Genomic DNA, 20472 nt, shown 5'->3' on the forward strand with positions numbered 1-20472 from the left:
TTCAGGAATGTTTAATGAGAATCATGAGCATGGAGGTAGGGTAGGGCAGAGAGAAGTGCATTTTCAATCAACATTGTCTTTGGAACTTTAATCCTTCTCATTGGCAACCAACTCAGTGAAGCAAACCCAACCAGTGAAAGATATTTTTTCAAGTTTGACTTCTCAGAGCAGTTATTTCTTTCTTTCTTTCTTTCTTTCTTTTTTTTTTTTGGTATATGCTCTGCTGGGTTTATTCTCCTGTTCATTGCTCCTGGCCCTTGGTGCTCTTCCTTTTTTCGATGATCTCATTTTCCATTCTTAATTAGAAATGATCCACAGAGCCCCAGAAATCAAGTAGCACATTTAAGAACTCATTTTAGTTTTGCCTGTCAGATCAAGTATCTGTCTTCTACTCTTGCAATATCTGGAACTCAAGCAGCATGCTCCTTGTTTTTGCCAAGTATGACATTCTGCAGTACTCCTTCCTACTCCTCAGTGATGCAACAGATGTACTCACCTACCAGTCTGGTCACACAACAGATAGAGAATATTTCTCTATATATTTCTGCACACTAAGGAGATCATACTTGCTCTACATCCTATGCAATTGTACTTGCAGTACCTAGTATCACTAGTACCGGGGATACAGCAGTGAAAAAAGCAGACAAGAATCCCTGCCCTCTTGGAACTCACTCTATAGCAATAACCAGTTCAGTTACTAGTATGATTTGACATGGATCCTATAAAACTATACTGGTTCTCCATCCAACTAATGATCTATACCTACTTGTAAGTCAAAAGTTTTTGCTATCTATAGATGAAGTCTGAGTCATGTTCAAAATTAGATTTTATCAAGACAGGACAAAAGATGGTTGACCCAAACCAGGTAAGAGTAGAACTGCCGCTTCTGAACATACGTGTAGATCCAAGAAAACAGAAAGTAACCAAATGTCACATTTGATTTCTCATAACCACATGGAGAATGTGATTTTATTTGCCATTAGTAACACTTGGCTCCTGTAACAAGACCTGAGCTGGAATGAGCTTGCCCCTTGCAGCCCTTATCTGGAGGGGCTAACCAATGCCATTTGAGACTAATTTTTCTATGCAGCTATGGCAGACAACCTCCTGGACTTAGTCTTGCAATGTATCTCTCTAGAAATAAGGCTTAGTATTAATGGCAGCTATTACAAAATGAATAGGAGGGGGTAACTGAGTGTGCTGGTCCCCCAAACTCGCCTCTCATTTGGCTTCAACCTCAAAAGTTTGTCTCCTGAGGGCCAACTGATGCAGCTGGGAGGAGAGAGCCAGATTGTCCTTTAACTCTCAAGTCTGCCACATAAGTTTAATGAGGCCCAAGTGGGATTTGGGGAGAGGACATGGGAAGCTACATTCACACTTACACCCACCTTTCTGCTGTCAGGGACTCAGACCTAGGTTGAGCATATCTATTACTTGGGCCCAAAGAATAGATTCTATATGAATTACTATCCCAAGACTCTAGCATGTATTCCTGCATCTCTTCACTGGGTCTCTTGGGGCCTTGTCCTGTTTGTAATAAGGCAAACAGTCTTTGCACTGGTGACTGGGGTGGTATTCTTGGAAACTATGCTTCCTGCTGCTGCTGAACCTTTACCAAGTTAGACTGGAGGGGCCCTGCAGTCTTTTGGGAATCAAAGAAAGTAACCAAAGGAATTAATATTTTAAACCTATTAAGGACAAAACACATACTGAATCCCACTTCTCAGAATCTGCAATGCCCCTTTAAGTGTCCAGATTTATGAATAGTGTATTCTATGAGCTCTTGCTTCCAGATTCATAGAAAACTTGGACCAAACCTTGGTTTATTTTGAAGAATCTCAGCATATGAACTTGAGGGATGTTTAAGCACACCATAGGTGAGGTCTACATCACTTTGAATGGAATCCAGGTTCCTCCAACATAGGCTAATGTCAGGACAGGCTCCCCTTGACTCCTGATAGAGGCTGGGGAAGTAGTCTAAGCTTCCCACTTGACTTCTGGGGCACATTCCTGGGTATCCTTTTGGCTCCAGTGGAGGCATGAAGATGGGTAGAGGCCATCTTACCCAAGAGCTCCTACCTGCTCCTAGGTAAAACTGCTCCTACCCAAGTATTCATGCTTTTTGTGGGGAGTAAAGAAGAGAGATTTCTTAAATCTTGTGTGTGCTTCTAACAAGACTGTCTCCCCTCCTTCTCCTCCAGAACTTACAGCCTCATTACCATGGTCTGCCTTGAGACCATCTGGAATAATTTCATTATACTTTGTATCCCTGATTGTGTCAGTCACCAGAACTCAGGTCCTCCTCTCACCCCTTCCCTCATCTCCTGCATGCTCTATATCCCTTTGCAGCTATATCATTTGTGATGGTCTGGCTTTGAGGCTTATATCTATGGCTCTCCAACAAGTCTGTTGGTTGGATAGTTCCAGAAATACCAAAAAATAAGGCAGTATGTCAGCACCTTCAATACCAAATGAAAACACAGGAAGAGTTTGAGGAGTATAAAGCATCCTATTTCTACTGATAATTTCCAGCTGGCCTTGGAGGAACTCAACTGTGTAAATCAATTTTATCAACAACTTGCTCTACTCAGGGCCAAGATGCCTATGCAAGTCCTTATACATATGAGACACCAAAGAAACACCTAGAGTGCCATACTTATGGGTTACTCTCAGAGTGAGAGTGCCACACCAATAAAATCTAAACTCTGCTTCTACATCAACTATGTTTTAATCCCCACCTCCACCCCAGTACTTCCTTTTACCCTGATGGGTGCCCTAACAACTACCCAGCAAAATTCAGCATAGCCAAATCTAAAAACTCTACATTACGCTTGGGTATAAGGCCCATTAAAAGGTCACCATTCACAGACAAGAGAATCCCTGGAAATGTTTACTATAAATAGAACAAAATTCCTTATTCTACCATTCCACAAATTCAAAAGCAGATACATAGAAACCCCCTCCCCCATCACTGCTATGTCTGAACTGTCCAAATTCTCCCCATAGCTACCACTATCCATATCCACACCGACCTACCTACTATGGTAGGCCTGGCTGTATCATCATGCCACTGGCACCTTTTAAAGTCATTAGTAAGCTTGGATATAGCACCTGTGCTGAGTAAACTCTCTCCAGGGCCAGGATAGATTTGTAGAACTGGTAGAAATAGGTTTCAGAGGACAGATCTGAGAACCAGCTGCATAACTACCCTGATTCCCTGACTTGGGATTCCACTATTCACAAAGCCCAACCTAAAGAAGACTGTGTCAGAGCCTCTACAGCCCCTTTAAACTGCTGTGGCCCAATGTAAATAGGAGAAAGATGTATGAGTGGTGTTCCTTGAGCCACTCGGTCACCAGACCTACAATGTTATCCTTAACTTCTGACTGCAGTTTTGGCTTTCTAAACTTGCGTTCCTTTCTGGATGATGAATTTGCAATTTATTCCAAGGACTCACATTCTCATAAAATCCTTATCACCGGCCTTCAACACCTTTCCTGTGCATATGTATTTGTGTATACAAATACACACGCACACATGCACACACATTGTTGGATTATGGTCTGAATCTCTTCTCATGGATTCTCTAACACTGACCCAGACAATTGAATCCTCTGCATCCCACTCTCTCCCCCAACTCAACCTGTTTTCTTATATGCTCAGTCCCTGTGTTGTAGTGGCCATGAACTATTTTAAAGGAATATCATTTTCATAGCACATTTTGGAGTCTAAACAAAAACACATTCATACTGGATCTTTGATCAATATGGAATTTCTAATCATCCAAGCTTTATGACCCCCATACATTCAATTTCCATGGTCCACATTTAGAATAGCTATAGCAGATACTAGATCCTATACTGCTCCCTCATTACCATGTTTTTGGGCTGCTGATACATACCTATCTCTGTCTGTACTCAGAACTCCAGACTGGTCCCCCTTCCTCATCCCACTTTTCTGCTCCCCAGGTATATTTTCTTTCCTAATGGTGCCTATTTTATGTGGAATCTGAAATGACTCATCATTGCTTTTTTTGCACATACAGTTGAGTACAGAGGATGAAAATGGGGAGCAGCTCACATGGGACTACAATCCACATCTGTAATATACCTGAATGTTAATTATTCTGTGTGATTTAGAGAGTGGTTCTATTATACGCCATGTTCTTTGAGGGTAGGATTATTTCTAACTCATTTTTGTAGCCTGTTCAGTGGCTCTTACAGTTTCTGATACACAGTAAGTGCTTAGTAAATGTTTATTGAATAAATGATTGGTCCCAATGGCAGTATGGGAAGAAGAAGATGTCACAATATCAATGTTTGGGAGACAGATGAGGGCAGTCTTAGAAATTAAACTTCTAACACCTTGGGCTCCTGGATGGTCAAAGACAGTATAGAAGCTGAAGGGAGACAGCTCCTTGAGGCCCACAGGGTCACCATCCTTCAGATTCAATGGAAGACCTCATTCTCGTACCATGAGCAATCAGTACAGGAGTGGAGAGAATGACCAGAGGGGCAAGTACTGAGAAGGAGGATTTTATTCTTCATTTCCATTTGAGGAGGAGGAAGTATATTTAAACACCAGAAAATGTGATTCACTAGCCACGAGATTTAACAAAATCTACTCTCATTTTGCTGGATGCTTTAGTGATACAGAAAACTTTCAATTATCTCTACTAATGGAATGGAAGCGATGGTACACATAATCAAAATGTCATTTCTACTTGCCTTTGGAAAGTATTATGTGTATTTTCCCCCCAGCAGGTTTGCTTTCATAATGATTATTTCTAGCTCAGGCTAATAATAAAACGAGTTAGCATTTTCTCTGTACAATACTTGGTTGGAGAAGAAATGTGTTTATGACAGAGGAAATTCACGTAGGGCTTAGGATTTGCCTAAGTTAATCACAGTTAATCACTTATATGGATAATCTACTTGCGGCATGTGGGATTCTGAACAGAGCAAAAGGCAAAGAGCTACTACATGTCCTCAATTTTAATGACCTGGGGGTAGATGCCCCAGGAGAATGCTACAGCTAGTATTACGAAGGACACTAATGGAGAAAGGACACTGGGCCAGGAATAAGGCAACTGGGGTTCTCAGACTTGATAGCCTAAGAGAGGTCATATAATCTCTTTGTGTCTCAATTTTCTTATCTATAAAATATAATAATGGCACCTGTTCTATCTATCTAATAAGTTAACTGGTCAAGAGAAAGTACTGGGCTTATAAAAAGGGCTTGTGAAAGAATTGCATGTTATGAAAATGCAAAGCATTGACAAACAAATATTGTTGGCACCTCCTTTTCAAGACACGTCTCTTGCCCTAGCTCTTCAATGTTGGGGTCTTGGGCTGTGATTTCTGAAACTTACCCTAGTTTAAAAAAATTAAAAAGTACCATTTCTTAAGGATTCTGCTCTTTAAAGATAACTACCTTGGTAATGTCCACACATTCTAATGAATGGATGCATCCTTTTTCAATAATAGTTTCATTTTAATAGAGAGCTTCCAGCTATAACTTAGTGGTTCTAAGTGTGGTACCTTGACAAACACTAACAGCCTCACCTGGGAATTTGTTAGAAATGCAGATTTGTGTGTTCACCTCAGACCTACTGAATCACAAACTCTGGTATTGGGGACCAGAAATCTGTGTTCTGACAAAAGCCCTTCAGGTGATTCTGATGGACACTCAGGTTTGGGGATCACTGCTTTAGTCCATAGGAGAAAAGGGAAAGCTAGGAAATAGGCCCTGGAACATGCCATGAGAAGTCTTTTTATTTTTTTCTGAAGGAGGTGTGATGTGGCTTGTGGGACTTTCCAAATTACACTATACAGCTGGCTATTCAGAGCTGGGCTCAAAGTGACACGTTGAACCATGTTAAATGCACTGTCAATTCATTCACATATGTCTCTATATATTATATAAGTATGTATGTGTATATGTACATATATAAAATGATGACCAGTACCTCACTTTCTCAGGGAGGTCTTTTTCCCAACCACCCTACTTAAAAATGCATCCCTACCTCTAACACTCCCTACCTTCCTTTCTTGATGGATTTTTCTTTGTAGCATTTATCATTTTCCGATATGCTATGTTGTATACTTATTTGTTTTATTTGTTGTCTATCTTGCCCAGCTAGAATGTACGCTCCATGAGGTAGTCTGTTTTGTTTACTGCTGCATTCCCAGCTCTGAGAACAGTGCGTGGCACTTAGTAGGCACTCAATAAATATTTGTTAATTTAATGAGTGAATGAGTGACTGCTGAATCTGGGAGATGAGAAATATTGCGGTCAGACCAGAACACTGAAACACCTGTAAACATCTTTATTAGGCAGTATTGCTACAGCATGAGAGCCTTGCCTCTCTCTGCCCCTGCTTTGGCTCGGAGATAACTCTGCAAACAAGGCTTTGATAAATGCCACCCCCACAGATTTAGTTCACTCTATGCTATTTGGTTATCATTTCAAAATGTACTGTCTGGTTTTTCCTATGAATGAGAATAGTGTCCTGATTGATCAATATGTTTCTATGGCTGGCTGGGGGAGTCTATGGGTATGCAACAGAATATAGTGTGGAATAGTAGGGGGAAAAAGTTGCCTAAGAATAAAAATCAGAGGTTTGAATTCTAGTCCTTATTCTACCGCTAATTTGCTATATGGTCCTGGGCAAATTGCTTGGGCAAACAGCATTCTAGGTGTCAGTTTCACCTGCTAATCTCAATGATCTCCAAGGCCCCTTCCAGTTGTAATCACATATCCATTCATGTGTTACTTATTAATGTCTGTCTCCTCTACTGGTGAGCTCCATGAGAACTGGGACTGTTTGCTCACCTACTTCATAATGCCCAGAACTTGGAGGCACTCAATAAATATTTGCTGAGTAAACAAATCCCCATGAAAACCAAATGGTGGTTTTGGCCTCATCAGCCTGTGCTCTACACAACCAAGTCACAGGTATGTGGGTACGCAAGACCCTGGCCTGGCAGGGGTCCCCAACCACACAAGGAAGAGCAGGATGCTGGGTTGCCCCCGAGGGCAGACAGCAGTGGCACAGTTCACTGGTGTAAACAACTGTGGGAGGTGTACAAGGGAGAGCCCTGGCTGGGCACCCATGCCATCAGCCTAATGGTTTGGAAAAGCATGAATCTGGGGATGAGAGACCTAAAATTGAATCACAGATCTGCTATTTTCTAACGGTATGCATTTGTACAAGTTATCTACTTCTCTCAGCTTCAGCTTCTTCATCTGGAAAACGAAGACAGCACTGCCTGCCTCTTGGGACGGCTGTGAAAATTAAAGGCGTTTATCAAGTGCTTCCCCAGTATGTGGTGTAGGAAAGGTGCTCAGTAAACGGAAGCCTCCCTGTCTGGTTCTGCCATCCCTTCCCCTTTACGAAGTCTTTAAGCTAGGAGGTTTCTAAGAGTAAGTCCTTTCCCAAAGAATTGACCTCAGTTTGTTACTTGCTCATGGGAGTTCCCTGGCCAGTTTTGGCTGAAGAGACATAAAGTTTGGGATAAAAAGTGCTTCTCAAAATATCTACCTTTGAAAATATATATTTTCTCCTTTTGCTTCCAGTTTGCCTAGTGAGATTTTGAGCTTTGCAATTGGCTATGGCTTGATACCCAAAGGTCCAATTTTGTAAATAAAATTTAACAGATGATTATCATTTGAAGGTGCTGAGACCTATCACTGAGCAGAGCAAGTCTGAGCTTTGCCTGCCTCTCTCTGGCTGCTTTTGTCTCTCCTTCCACCCTGCTCCCTCCCTCCCTCCCTGGGAGAGTGAATTATACTCCTATTCCTGCCCTGCCCCCTCTGTCTTCCCCCCACCACACTCATCTTCTACATTTGATCATCTTTACTCTGGAAAACAAATCCTGTTGCTAGGCAACCAGGAGACATAGTTGCTGTGGTTGACATGATTCCTATTAGTGACTGCAATTGCAGTGGTGCCGCCACCATGCCAGACGCACGCCCGTTGCATCTGTCCCCACCTTGACAGATCTTTCTGGGAAATGGGATGGGGTGGATTCTTGGCAGAGAATTAAGGGCCTCAGTACTCAACAGAAAGTATTTATAAATCACTGTATATCAACAGCCTGCTTTAGAATCATTTTATTAGAACACATTCAAGAAAGTGACATACGGAAAAAAGACAGCAGCAATTCTCAGTCATGCAAATGCCCATAGTAAAGTTCTCCATTGGATTTAAATTCAAGTACAAAGACAGTCCTTTCCTGAGCCAGGTGCAATTCCAGAGAATGACACTTTGCATTGAGAGCACATTTCCTTCGCAAAGTTCAGAACACTGAACGAGTCACATCCTCACAATCAGATTGTGAGGTACATGGAAGTGTAAACTTTTAAGGGACCCTTTACCCTGCCCTCCCCCGTAACCAAGCCAGGGAAGTAAGCCCAACTTTAGGACCTTTTAGAAATCAGGTTTAGTCTATTGAAAATAAAGCAGTGGGCCTTAAAATTGGAAAGTGTATATATGAAATGGAATTATATCTCTGCCTCTTGCCTTGGTGTGGAGTTCCCATGAAACTGTGTTAGGGGTTGGGACTCTCTCTTGAGTGTCTTGGAAGCTGAAGGTTTAAAAAAAAATTTTTTTTATTATGAAAAATTGCAAACATATACAAAAGTGGAGAGAATGGTATAATGAACGCCATGTATCCATCATCTAGTTTCAACAATTGTCAACATGTGGCCAGTTTGTTTTATTTATATCTTCTTGCACATCCCACCCAACCTCCAGTGGGATAATTTGAAGCAAATGGAGGCTAGAAGCGTGGTCTTTGAACCAAAGACCTGAGGAGGGAGTGAGATTGGAGAGGAGCTAGAAAAACATGACAAAACCTGAGTAGGCTAAAGCAAATAGAAAATGTGTTGGGGAAATGGTTGCTGTGGAAGTTTGGGAAAGGCTAAAGTTAATCCTCATCTTCTCTACCATAAACCATCTCTTCTTCTTCCTCACTCTTTCTCATGATGTTGGGAGATAAGCTAGGTCAGAATGATGGGTTTTTGCAGATTGGGGGCTACTGGAGAACCTGGAGAAAAACTCCAGGGACAAGTGCATCCCTCTAATTAGCCTGTCCACTAATGTTGCAGACCTCTAGGGCAGCAAGGGCCTGGGGGTACCTGGTGTTCAGACTGGGAGCTGGGGAAGTACATGGGGCCATGGGGCCTCTCACAGATCCCTACTGCCCCACCATTTTAGATTTTGGAGAGAAGCTCAGCAACCTCAAATTGCACCCAGTAGAGAAGCAGGGAGCCCCGAGGGGTGAGCCCATGGCCCAGGTGGGCAGATTTGCTTGGAACATGTTGCCCTCTGAGCAAAGGCTGCACCCCACATCAGCCCTGCCAGAGCAGTCTCAAGAAAGGTGGGTGATTGGAGTCCTGGTGGGAGGTCCCAACGGTGCCACGGCTAACCCGGTGAGCTGCAGGGACAAGTCCCAGGCTGCGCGCTAAACGTAAGTGGAGAAAGGATCTCCGGGTCCCAGGTGCCACCGAGGAACAAGGTTGCCATCCTGTTAAGAAAAGGGCTGGGCTCTGTGATTTGCATATGACTTTGCAAAAATCTGCATGAGATCCCATAGCCCTTTGCAGAAAACAGAGTTAAATCATCAGTATAACCTACTGTATTTCTAGTAACCCAGTGCAAAGAGTGCAACCTGGCAAATACACAATCATTTTTTTTAGAAGAAGATATGGGGAAGCAGAGCATGTGTCTGAAGGTTCAGAAGAAACTAACCAGGTCCAGAATCCAGATGAGGATCACTGACTGGCCACTTTTGCTAACTTTGCAGAATGCAAATCCATATACTTTCATTCCATCAGACCCTCGTAGACCAGTCTTGCAGTGGCTTCTCAACATTCCAGACACATGAGCAGGAGTAGAGTCAGGAATAATATAAATAGAGATGCATTAAATATGAGGTCCTAGTGGCAGTGATCATTAGTGTTTATTTCATACTTTTGTTTGTTTTGTTGTTTATATTCTTTTAGGGTCCCTATACCCTATGAACAAGTCTCACTATGACATTCACTCAGGGAAAAACACATGAGAAAAGTCTGTCCGTTTATGTAGTAGATCTTTGGCAGTAAGGGTCTTAAAATTCTTGATTTCTGGGTTTATGATATGTGGGAATCTATAACTCTCCCAAGGCATGCGGTTGGTTCTGGCAGACAGCAGGGCTGGCCAAGGGAGCAAATTATTGAGTGAGTGAGACTGAGTTGGGGAGCCACGCTAGAGACCCAGCTTCCGTATTCCAGTGTGGTTGACACCAGCTCCACTGGACACAGGAAGTGATGAAACCATCGTTTCTTTAAGAAAAATGGCCCTTGCAAGAAAGTCAACTTCCAGTGCCACTGGAGGAGTGAAATCATCTAAATAGCAATGGCTTTTAGCCAAGAGAAAAGTTCAGGCTACATTAAAGAGTAGGATCTCACATTTGACTGCGGCTCAGCTCCATGACATCAAAGGCTCCATCACACTTGTCATACAGAAATGAGAAAAACAGTCTGAAACTCTCTTAGTAAGAATGCCAGCCTGGCAAAAACTGTTTGTGAAGTAAGAGAAAACACTTCAGCATCAAGTTGAAATGGGAGTTACCCTGAGTTTCTGGGAAGATAGGGGATTCCTAGGATTCAGAGGGAGAGGAGATTCTGAAGAAAGCGGGAGCTGTACACACACATTTGTGAAGTAACCCACGGTAAAGGTACTGGTGTGCCTACTGAACTCACCTTTACCAGAGCAAAAGCGGCTCCAGAATTTTAAATCACAATTTTCATTGCGTAATGTCACATTAACACTAACATGGGAGGTGGCATGATTAGCTACTCCCCCACAACATAATTCACTGTCATTACCAGGTTAGTTTACAGACGTTCTATAAGGTCTGTAGAATTTATTTTAGTGGCAGAATTTAATAGTTCTATCAATGCTGAATTTGACATTCTTTTTTTATACAGTTGTTAAAATTCTGAAGAGAACAGCTTTAAAAAATATTTTTATTGTCATTATTGTTAATAGCTAATATTTATTGAATGCTTACTACATGCCACACAAAGTACTGAGTGTTTTACCTGCATCATTTCACATCATCTGCACCACAACCTTATGAGGTGGGTGGGTAATACCATTACCCGCATTCTGCAGACTGAGGCCTGGAGAAGTGCTGCCCAGAATCATACAGCTGGCAAGTGGAGAGGGTGAGATCTGAACCGAGGTTAATTGATCTGAAGCTGTCCTTAACCACTGTGTATGTTACCTCTTCTAAAGGAGAATCCATCTGCTAAATGTTATTTGTACCTTTGCATGTTTGTCAATTCCAAAGATTTTGGAAAGAAATCATCCCTCATGTAAGGATCTACCTTATCCTTGAGGATCTAACTTGAAGTGGGTGGGGTCACTTCATTATGTATATCCATTAGTTGTTAAAGGAAATTTCTCTTCTTTTAAACTTCAAGTTGTGCACCAACAAATCTGTCTGATGGTAGTTTTATGTATGAGACACCTAGGAAATAAATCCACGTAGGAAAATGAACACTTTAGAGTTCCCTAAAACCCTTGGAAAATACATACACATTTACACAGGAAGCCATTATTTTATACTGCCCATTTGGTACTTTAAAATGGTACTTAAAACCAATGCATAGCTCTTAACTTTTAAAATGACAGCTACTCATAACCTCATTGAGATGATTTTTTAAAAATCTGGCCTAGGGCATGGATTAGTGGAGAGAGGTTAAGTGGAAATGTGAAAAAGAGACCATTATTATTATTATTATTTTGGAATGCTAATGGTCTTTCTTATGTAGAAAGAAGCTCTTAGCTTAGAATTTATACATACAAGGATACTTCAGAATGTTTGTGGAAAAACAGAATTAAAAGATAATGTGAATCTTTCATGAACTTTTTGAAGTACCTTCATACATTCCATACCTAATCAACTATGCCTTTGACTTTCTACCTCATTTCTGCAGGCCTTGGTAGGGCTTGGGATGAGCTTTTTAAAATATTTGCCTGGTAATTCTAAGGTTATCTGGTTTGGAAACCTTAGTGCAGAAGCCTTTTCAATGTTCAACCACTCCATCATTGAAAAATCTGAGTTTTGCAGCATTTCAACTGCATTTTCATATCTTCCAGCACACATCGTCCAGAAACACTTGTCTTTGGCATTTTCCAAGTGGTGAAAGAATCATTGAGACCCACTTCATAGGAAAGTGGCCTTCATTAACCAGACTTCCCCAGCATTCTTTTTTTGGGGGAGCTATGTTGAGATTTCCCCCATCTTCCCCTATTAAAGTACAGACCCCTTTATATAAATGCTGTTTATTCAATATACTGTAGGCCCCATTCTAACACTAGACTCATAAAAAGAGCTTTCTGAGCTATAGAGAGATGTTCTGTACTCACTGTGCATCAACTGATTTAAAAAAAAATCCACAGATGAGGAATAAATTTATTATATTATATACTTTCTTGTTCCACAAAGAATTTGGGGCAGCTGTTTTGCAATAGATTTTTAAATGTATCTCCAGTTAACTGTGTGTTTCCAGTGCTTCTGTCTCATGGATTAGAAAAGCACTAAAGCAGGGATGTGCCTGAATTACTATTCCCATGGCTAAGACATAATGAACAGCTTCCTCAAAATTCCTGACTCATGCCATGCTCTGCAAGGCACAGGAAACAGTGAGTGATTGACACAGATGGTACATGGAACATGGAATGTTCTTGTTTTTTAAATTTAGGTTTGTCTCTTTCAGTTGATCGGGAGGGGGATATGATAGAATTTACACTATTTAAGCCAAAATATTGCTTTGTGTGTTTTTGACCAGTGGAAGGCAGTGTGCAAGGAGTATATAAGAAAGACCTGGGTTCAAATCTCAGCTCTGCCACTTTCTGGTTGTGTGACCCTAGGTAAGTTATTTAACCTCTCGGAGTGACATTTTCCTCATCTGCAAAATGAGGATAATGATACTCACCTTGAAGGATTGTCGTGAGGATGAAATGAGAGATGTTAGGTAGAGTGCCAGGCTCACATTAGGAGTTCAGGAAGAAACGCAGTCGTTACTGTCAGTTGTTCAGGCTCTGGATGGCTTTCCTTCAGGCAACTGTTGTGCTTTTCTCTGCCTGCCTGATTATCGCAGTGACTTCTTAGGGAGAGAACTATATCTCCCATTAGATGGGGTGGGGGATTTTGTCCTTGGTGGGACTTTATGGGCTCTGTTTGTGTTCTTCCATTACACAGGGAAACCTGCAAATACCACATTAATTGGTTTAAAAGAGCTTTTCTCCATCTCAAGTTTTAAACCTGAGGCCAGACTGGAAATTTTCCTTGATGTAGCCATCAGAATAAAAAAGTGAGATACACAGTAGTAAAAATATTGAATATTGCATAGAGAGAAGACATAAACACTACGAAACATATTTTCAGGAAAGCTCTTTTCAAGGACTGATTTCGGTGATCTTTCTGTTTATTCTTCCATGCTTCCTACTCTGCCTGATGGGTCTCATTTTGAGTCTAGATGTCTAGGTTTGCTGCTCACGCTGACCCCAGGGCTCTTCATCCTGACTTCTGGGAGAGGTTAGTGAGCTGGCTAAGCAGCGTAATAATGAGCAGGAAGGCCTCAGAGGTGGTGCAGAATTATGTCCACCTGCTATGCTGCCTCCTGAGAGAAAGGCCAGGTGCTGCCCACCTCCAGAACACAACCCTGTGCACAGAAATCAGCCACAGCCAGTAATATTCAATCTCCCTGTTTTTCCTCTTTCCATTTCTCCTTTTGCTCAGGGAACACTCTGAGAGAACTCTCAATCTAGGCAGTGAAGGAGAAGACATGCCCAAAAATATTTGTTTTATGTAATTTGTTTCAAGTTCAAAAAGGTTAAAAACAGCCTCTTTACCAGAAAACTTTCCTTCTGTCATTAGAGTGTGTGTTGGGAGAGGGGGAGGAGGGACAGCTGTCGTGATCTACTGATGAGCTGCTTCCTATCTGAAACCTTGTCATCCACGCAGTGGCAACTGGTTTTCTTAATGGGTGTTCTCTGTGCCTTCCTGACCCGGGGTCCGGTGTCCCCACCCTGAGTCACTCTGAAAACTCCTCCCTCTGGAACCACACTGGGTTGAAACCAAACTTGAAGCACGTGTGCTTTCTCTCTCTTCCACTACATACTTCTTCGTGAAATCTCTTCATGACCTCCAAAGTCTGTTTTCAAGGTTTTCCTCACCTTTTTCGTGTCTCTAAATGGCTGATGGGGAAAACTCCAAAGAACTTATCATTCTCTTCCTACCCCGCAGTCCTCCATGCCCTGGATTTTCTTCTGTTTTCTTTCACAGTCCAAGGCTCCTGACCTTCACGAGCAAACAAAGTTGCCAGTTCCTCAGCTCATAACCTTGGCCCATCTTGCAAGTCAGTCCAAACTTGACTCTCGGGTCACTTTCTTGAATCCCGAAATACAGAGAAGTGGACCATGCTGTTCCCTACTGGAACACTGCCTCCTCACTCTTGGATCATGCAGAGGGTGGACCTCAGCAACCAGCTAAAAATCTTGTCCCTTCCTGTCCTTTAAACAATAGCATCTGTTAGGTTTTTTTGGTTAATAAAAGTAATATGTCTTATCATGGAGAACTGCAAAAAGCCACCAACCAGAAATAACCACAATTTACATTCTGGCATATTTCCTTCATATATGCATATATATGTGTACATACATATGTATGTGTGTATATATATATATATATATGCATATGTTAGCACAAATACACACACACATGTGCACATACACATTCCCCTTTTATGTTTAACAGCAAAATTAGTCTTTCACATTGACAGAGAAAAGGAAAGCAGGTGGGAAAGAAAGTAACACCAGGCTACAGCTCAGGCAACAATCACAAGCTTTTGGAGGACATGACTTACTAGTTTATAATGTCATGGGCATGATGGCCAGGGAAAATATCCAAGATATTCTTGCTTCCCAAACCACATAGATGAATACTTCTTAGACAGTATAGGGAAACACATTCAGAAACACACACAAATTTATAAATATACACAAATAGAATATATACACATAAAACATATCTTTCAAACAATTATTTGTGAGTGCTTTCTGTGAATGCCTACCTCTACCTCAGTGTGCTGCAGACAGCACAAGGTATCAAACATGAGCCTTGTCTTCACAGATCTTGTGATTCAGTTGCTGAGATAAAAACTAACCTGCGGGAAACAAGAGCAAACTGGAAGAAGATGCTGTCTCAAAAAGTGCTGAAGGATGGGACTCTGGTAGTAATTCTAATAACAAAGAGGATGTGTTCCAACAACATTCTTCTTGAAGTCAGAAACTTATCAGAACAGAGAAATGATTTTGGAGACACAGTGATGTGGTATAGGTTGATAGACAAAGGAGATTATGGGTTGAAAGATCATTATCTTTTAGTGAAGATACGTACACATTTACTAGAAAATATACATGAGAGGAGAGGTCTGCAGATGGCACAGGACCCAGGGGAGGGGCAGAACCAGAGGGAAGCGGTCTGCTTATCAAGAGGCTCTGGATCCTAGAAAATGCTCACATGGTTTGGGAGATATGTTTCTCCTCTTGAAGCTCCCTGGGACAAACTTTACATATTATTTTAAAATACAAAGCCAGGCTGAAGAATGTGCAATCACTGCAAAGTTCCCATGGAAAGGTATTTTAGACAGAGGATAGCCAATGAAGAGAGCCATGAGGGCTTGAAGGTAAAGCTGTGTGTACCGGGGTGGGGGGCAGTCTTAGAAAAGGAGCACATGGAGGAGATGGTACATGATGAATGTGGTCTCAGTTCTGTTGAGTAGAGTGTACTGAGTCATCCAAGCACAATTATGCCACAGGCAGTTGGAAATATGGAACTGGATTCCAGGGTGAAAGACATGGGCTTGGAAGAGAGATCGTTCAATTCATTGCCAAGAGTGCATCTTTATACTAAGCAATATGGCATATACAAAGTAAAATATACATATGCTCTGAATATTAAAAAATTATATTTGATTTTAGGGGGTCAATATTGGTGTAAGTGGCTCAGCGGGGCAGGAGGGGGAGTACAGATTACTATGGAGAAGCAGTGAGCATTTCCAGAAACAGGGAGCATGTGTCAGGCTGGCAGCAAGGGTGGGTCGGATGTGATTAGGCAAAGTCAGTGGGCATTATAGGAGATGGAAGCAGCAGGAGCAAAGCATGGCATGGGTGGGGGCATTTTAGCACCATCATTTACCATGTGCCAGATGCTGTAGTAGACAGGAAAGATATAGGCATCATTAAGACCAAGACATGATCATCAAGGAAGTCACAACGTAATGTGGGAGAAAAACATACAGGCAACCAATTAATTTATAAGGACGGTTAGGTTGAAACATATAAATGATCACTATTCGACCATTTTGGATCCACAAAAGTAGAAGTTTCATATGATTCAATCTAATGTATGTGCAATAAAGTGTGTGTAACAGAAAGAGTCTCTAAAGGATCATATGTAGGAGAAAAAAACCACGTAAATGTCTTTGGAGATGGGCCTGTACTTTATCCTAAGTAAATGTGCTACTATAGGCTTTTAACAGATAAGTGAAACATTGGGAAAAAATGGTTTGGGGAGATGAATCTGGTGTCAATAGAGAAGATAAAATGCAGGAGCAAAATCCCAGAGAGCAGGGAGGCTATTTATGAGTGGTGTGCCAGAAACTTTGAGGGAATCATGCTCAGGACTTGGCAATAGGCTGGCTATCAGACAATATGCCAAAAATGAATCTGTGTACACAAACCGCGGTGTCTAGGGAAATGATGTTGCTTCTGCCCCAAAAAGGGAAGTCAAATCAGGTCACTGGTTTGAAAGAAAATGTTTCTGTCACTGAGACTGAGGAAAAGCACAACATTAATTGGAAACATCTAGTCACTGCTCAATAAGTTGCCATTTGACCATTTATCTGCTTGCTGGTCATCTGGTTCCTCAGTAGAATAGAGTGTTCATAAAGGTGGAGACTGGCCTGTTTTGTTCCACTGCTGCATCTCCAACCTGCAACAGTGCCTGGCATGTAGTAGGTGCTCAGAAAAAATGTGGTGAATTAATGAATAAGTGAATATAAAACTGCCATTATGAGTAAAGTCACTTCAGAAATATAGTCTTGAAATTTTTGGTCATGGTCATCAGAACTGAAGCAACAAAAACAATTGTTGAAGGTGGAGGGAGTGCTAAAGAGAGAAAGATCAGGAGTTGAAGTCCAAGTGCAGTTCTCATTGGAAGTATGAGATCGTAACTAAGAGCTAGATGGCAGAGGAAAAGGAGGTGTCTGACAATATGAGAAAGATAAGAGGTGTTGAATTGATATACTGAAGGTGGGTATGAAGGTGAGGTTCAGAGTATTGTGGACAGGCTACCAATAGGCTCTGGGACTAGAGAAAGAATAAGAAAATAAAAGAACAGTGATGCATTAAGGCGAAGATAAAAGTAATTCTATAATCATCATGCTTAAAAAACCCTGTTTCTTGGGTGCTACTCAAGAAAGTCTAAAGTCCTTTGAACGATGTCTGCCATGATGTGACCCAACCAATCATTCCAGTCTTATTTCCCTCAACTCAACTCACATACGCTGAACTTCAACCAGGCACACTTACTCTCCATGCCCCAGGCTTATCCTATATATATATATATTTTCTCCTTTTCCTTGCTCTTGCTGTTTGATCCATTTGGAATACCTTCTTCCTCACTCCCAACACTAATCCTGCCTGGATAAATTCCATCCATTTAGTAAAGTTTAATGCCAAACCTTCTCTGCTCTTCCCAAACTAGAAGCTTTGGTTTTCTTAATTATATTTGGTTCCAATTTCTAGATCTCTTTCTTGTGCACAGTGCCAAACACATTACTTTGTGCTTCTTTGTTCTTCATTTATTCATTTTACAAATATTTACCAAATATCTTCTATCAGTCAGCACTTTGTTAGATTTGGTGATGCAGCGAGGGTAGAAAACAGACATCTCTGCCCTCTGGACTTAAAGTCTGGGGGAGGAGGCAATCACATAACCACACAAATACTTATATAATTACTAATGAGGATAGCTACCAAGAGAAAAATAGAACAGTGTGCTGTGAGAGATACAAATTGGGGAGAATGTCATGATAGGCTGAGATGTGAGAGAAGAGAGGGCAAAAGGGGTCGACTGTGGCATGTGGGAGAAAAAGCATTTTCCAGGCAAAGGAAACAGCATGTGCAAAGGGCCTGGGCCCATGTACGAGGCTGGAAAGATGAGGAAGAGTGGCTCTAGGGAGGCCAGAGAAGTGGACAAGGTCCAGATCATCCAATTATCACAGGTTGCTTTGAGGATTCTGATATTCATCCTAAGAGCAAAGAGACACTTTAGAAGGGCTTGAACCATAGAGTGAGGTGGAGAGCTTGCATTTTAAGATCATATTGGCTGAAGAGTACAAAGAGATTGGGAAGATACGAGTGAAGGCCTGGAGACCAGTTAGTAGGCTTCTTTCATAGGCCATGTGTGATAGGACAGTGGCTTGGACTAGGGTGGATTACACAGATGCTGAATAAATGCCAAAGGAATTTGGAGTCAATCCCTAGGCTGGAGAAAAGTTGCGTTTCACTTTTACAAATCATTCCACTAATGTAAACCACAGTCAGCATAACCTCAGCTCTTCAGAACCCTTGGGCAACATGCCTGTCAGGATAATCTTTTCTGGATAACTAAAGGTAAACACTAACACTTCTCCCCTCCCGCCCTTTTACCCATTTTTATGAACATTTTTATGTACTTAACTTCTTAAAAAGACCACACTGAACATAATTTCCCCTTCTGCTAACCCTTACAATTATCAGCATGAGTAACAATTATGGCACAGTGCCAACCAAGGAGATGTCCTCCGAACATGCCCTGTCACAGAGCACTCTTGCTACCTTCATGGATGGAGCCAAACTGTTGGAGTTTTAATTCCTCTATCAGCTTTTGCTTTCATGGCTTTTCTATGTCTTTCCTTGCAGTCTCTAACTCAGCCTTTGTGGCTCTAAGTGTGGCCATAGAGAAGCAACTTTCTCCTCTTCTAATTCTTTTGTGGGCTGAGTAATGAGACGACCAAGATTGTAAGGATTACATATAAAATTAAGAGTTGGGAGGCTTTCCTGTGAGCATAGATATTTAGTTTTGCTATGTAAAGATTTCCTTTCTGGGTCTTAGATCTGTTTGTCAGACAGCTGTGTTCCAAATCCAATGTATTTATCATGTTTTTCTAACATATTTTATTGCTTTAACTTTTGTACCTGTTACATAATGTACAGAGTAAAATGTAACAGATACATTTCTAAAAGTCAACTAATTTTTATTCTTTCATTAAAACAGAGGTATACCTAGGGATTAACAGAAACCTGCATTATATATTAAGTTTCCATGTTGGTATACTATTCTGTGGAGGAAAAAATGGCGAATCACATATTAAAATACTAAATGTAAGAAATGCCTCATATGTCATATCACATGAGCCTCTAACTTACCAATGCATTGCCTTCAAAATGCCAAATTATACATTTATCAAGACACAAAGAGAATAAAAAGATTAGCCACAGAGTGAAAACAGATATTTACGTGTATAACCAACAAAGGACTGATATCCAGAATATAAAAACTCCTAAAAATGAATAAGAAAAAATCAACCCACTAGATATATAGTCAAAAGGCTTAAACCAGGGATGTTATAAAAGAGAAAATCCAAAGGCCCAATACAGATATGAAAAGATGTTCAATCCTATTAGTAATCAAGGAGATACAAATTAAAACGATAAGCATATATCACTACATACCCACCAGATCTGCAAAATTTCGAAGTCTAACAATACCAAGTATTGGCAAGGATGAAGAGCAATGGAAAAATCTCATATATACTGGTAGGAGTGTAAATTTGGTACCAGCACTTTGAAAAAGAGTTGACACCAGCTAGTAAAGTTGAAGACACACATATACATCCTATCACCTAGCAGTTTTACTCCTAGAGAAACTCAAGTACGTGTGCACAGGGATAGCTATACAAGAATATTCGTAGAAGCATTGTTCACAATAGTGTCAAACATCACATGCACAGAATGGGTAAATAAATTTTAGTATATCTATATAATGGAATACTACACAACAATGAAAATGAATGAACAACTATACATATCAGCATGGATGAATCTTATAAAAATAAGTGTTAAGCAACAGAAGGAAGACATGAAAGAATATACATAATATGATCTGTTTGTTTTATTAGAAACAGCCACACTGAAACTATGTTGTTTAGGGACATTTACATAGGAGGTGAAATTATAAAGAAAAGTAATGATGATGTTATAATTATGAATATCAGGAGAGTAGTTACTCCAGGGAAGAAGCACAGGGTTGTGACCCAGGGTGGGGCACAAATGGGGAATCTGGAAAGATGGCAGTGTTCTAGTTTATG

The 20472-nt window shown here is 41.0% G+C and overlaps 1 protein-coding gene across 6 annotated transcripts in view; it reads right to left on the reverse strand.

The window, feature by feature from the left end:
• Window positions 1-20472, reverse strand: part of KALRN (kalirin RhoGEF kinase) — a 621231-nt gene that overhangs the window by 148791 nt on the left and 451968 nt on the right. For 4 of the 6 annotated variants that reach the window (XM_063076720.1, XM_063076711.1, XM_063076722.1 and 1 more), the window contains exon 34: window positions 9468-9530. The exons of the other annotated variants lie outside the window; for them this stretch is intronic. In XM_063076720.1, coding sequence (XP_062932790.1) covers window positions 9468-9530 — 63 coding nt within the window. Of the gene's footprint in view, window positions 1-9467; window positions 9531-20472 lie in introns of those variants that run through there. 6 annotated transcript variants of the gene reach the window in all.

The sequence above is a fragment of the Cynocephalus volans genome, chromosome 1 (genome assembly GCF_027409185.1).
Source record: "Cynocephalus volans isolate mCynVol1 chromosome 1, mCynVol1.pri, whole genome shotgun sequence".
NCBI lineage: Eukaryota > Metazoa > Chordata > Mammalia > Dermoptera > Cynocephalidae > Cynocephalus > Cynocephalus volans.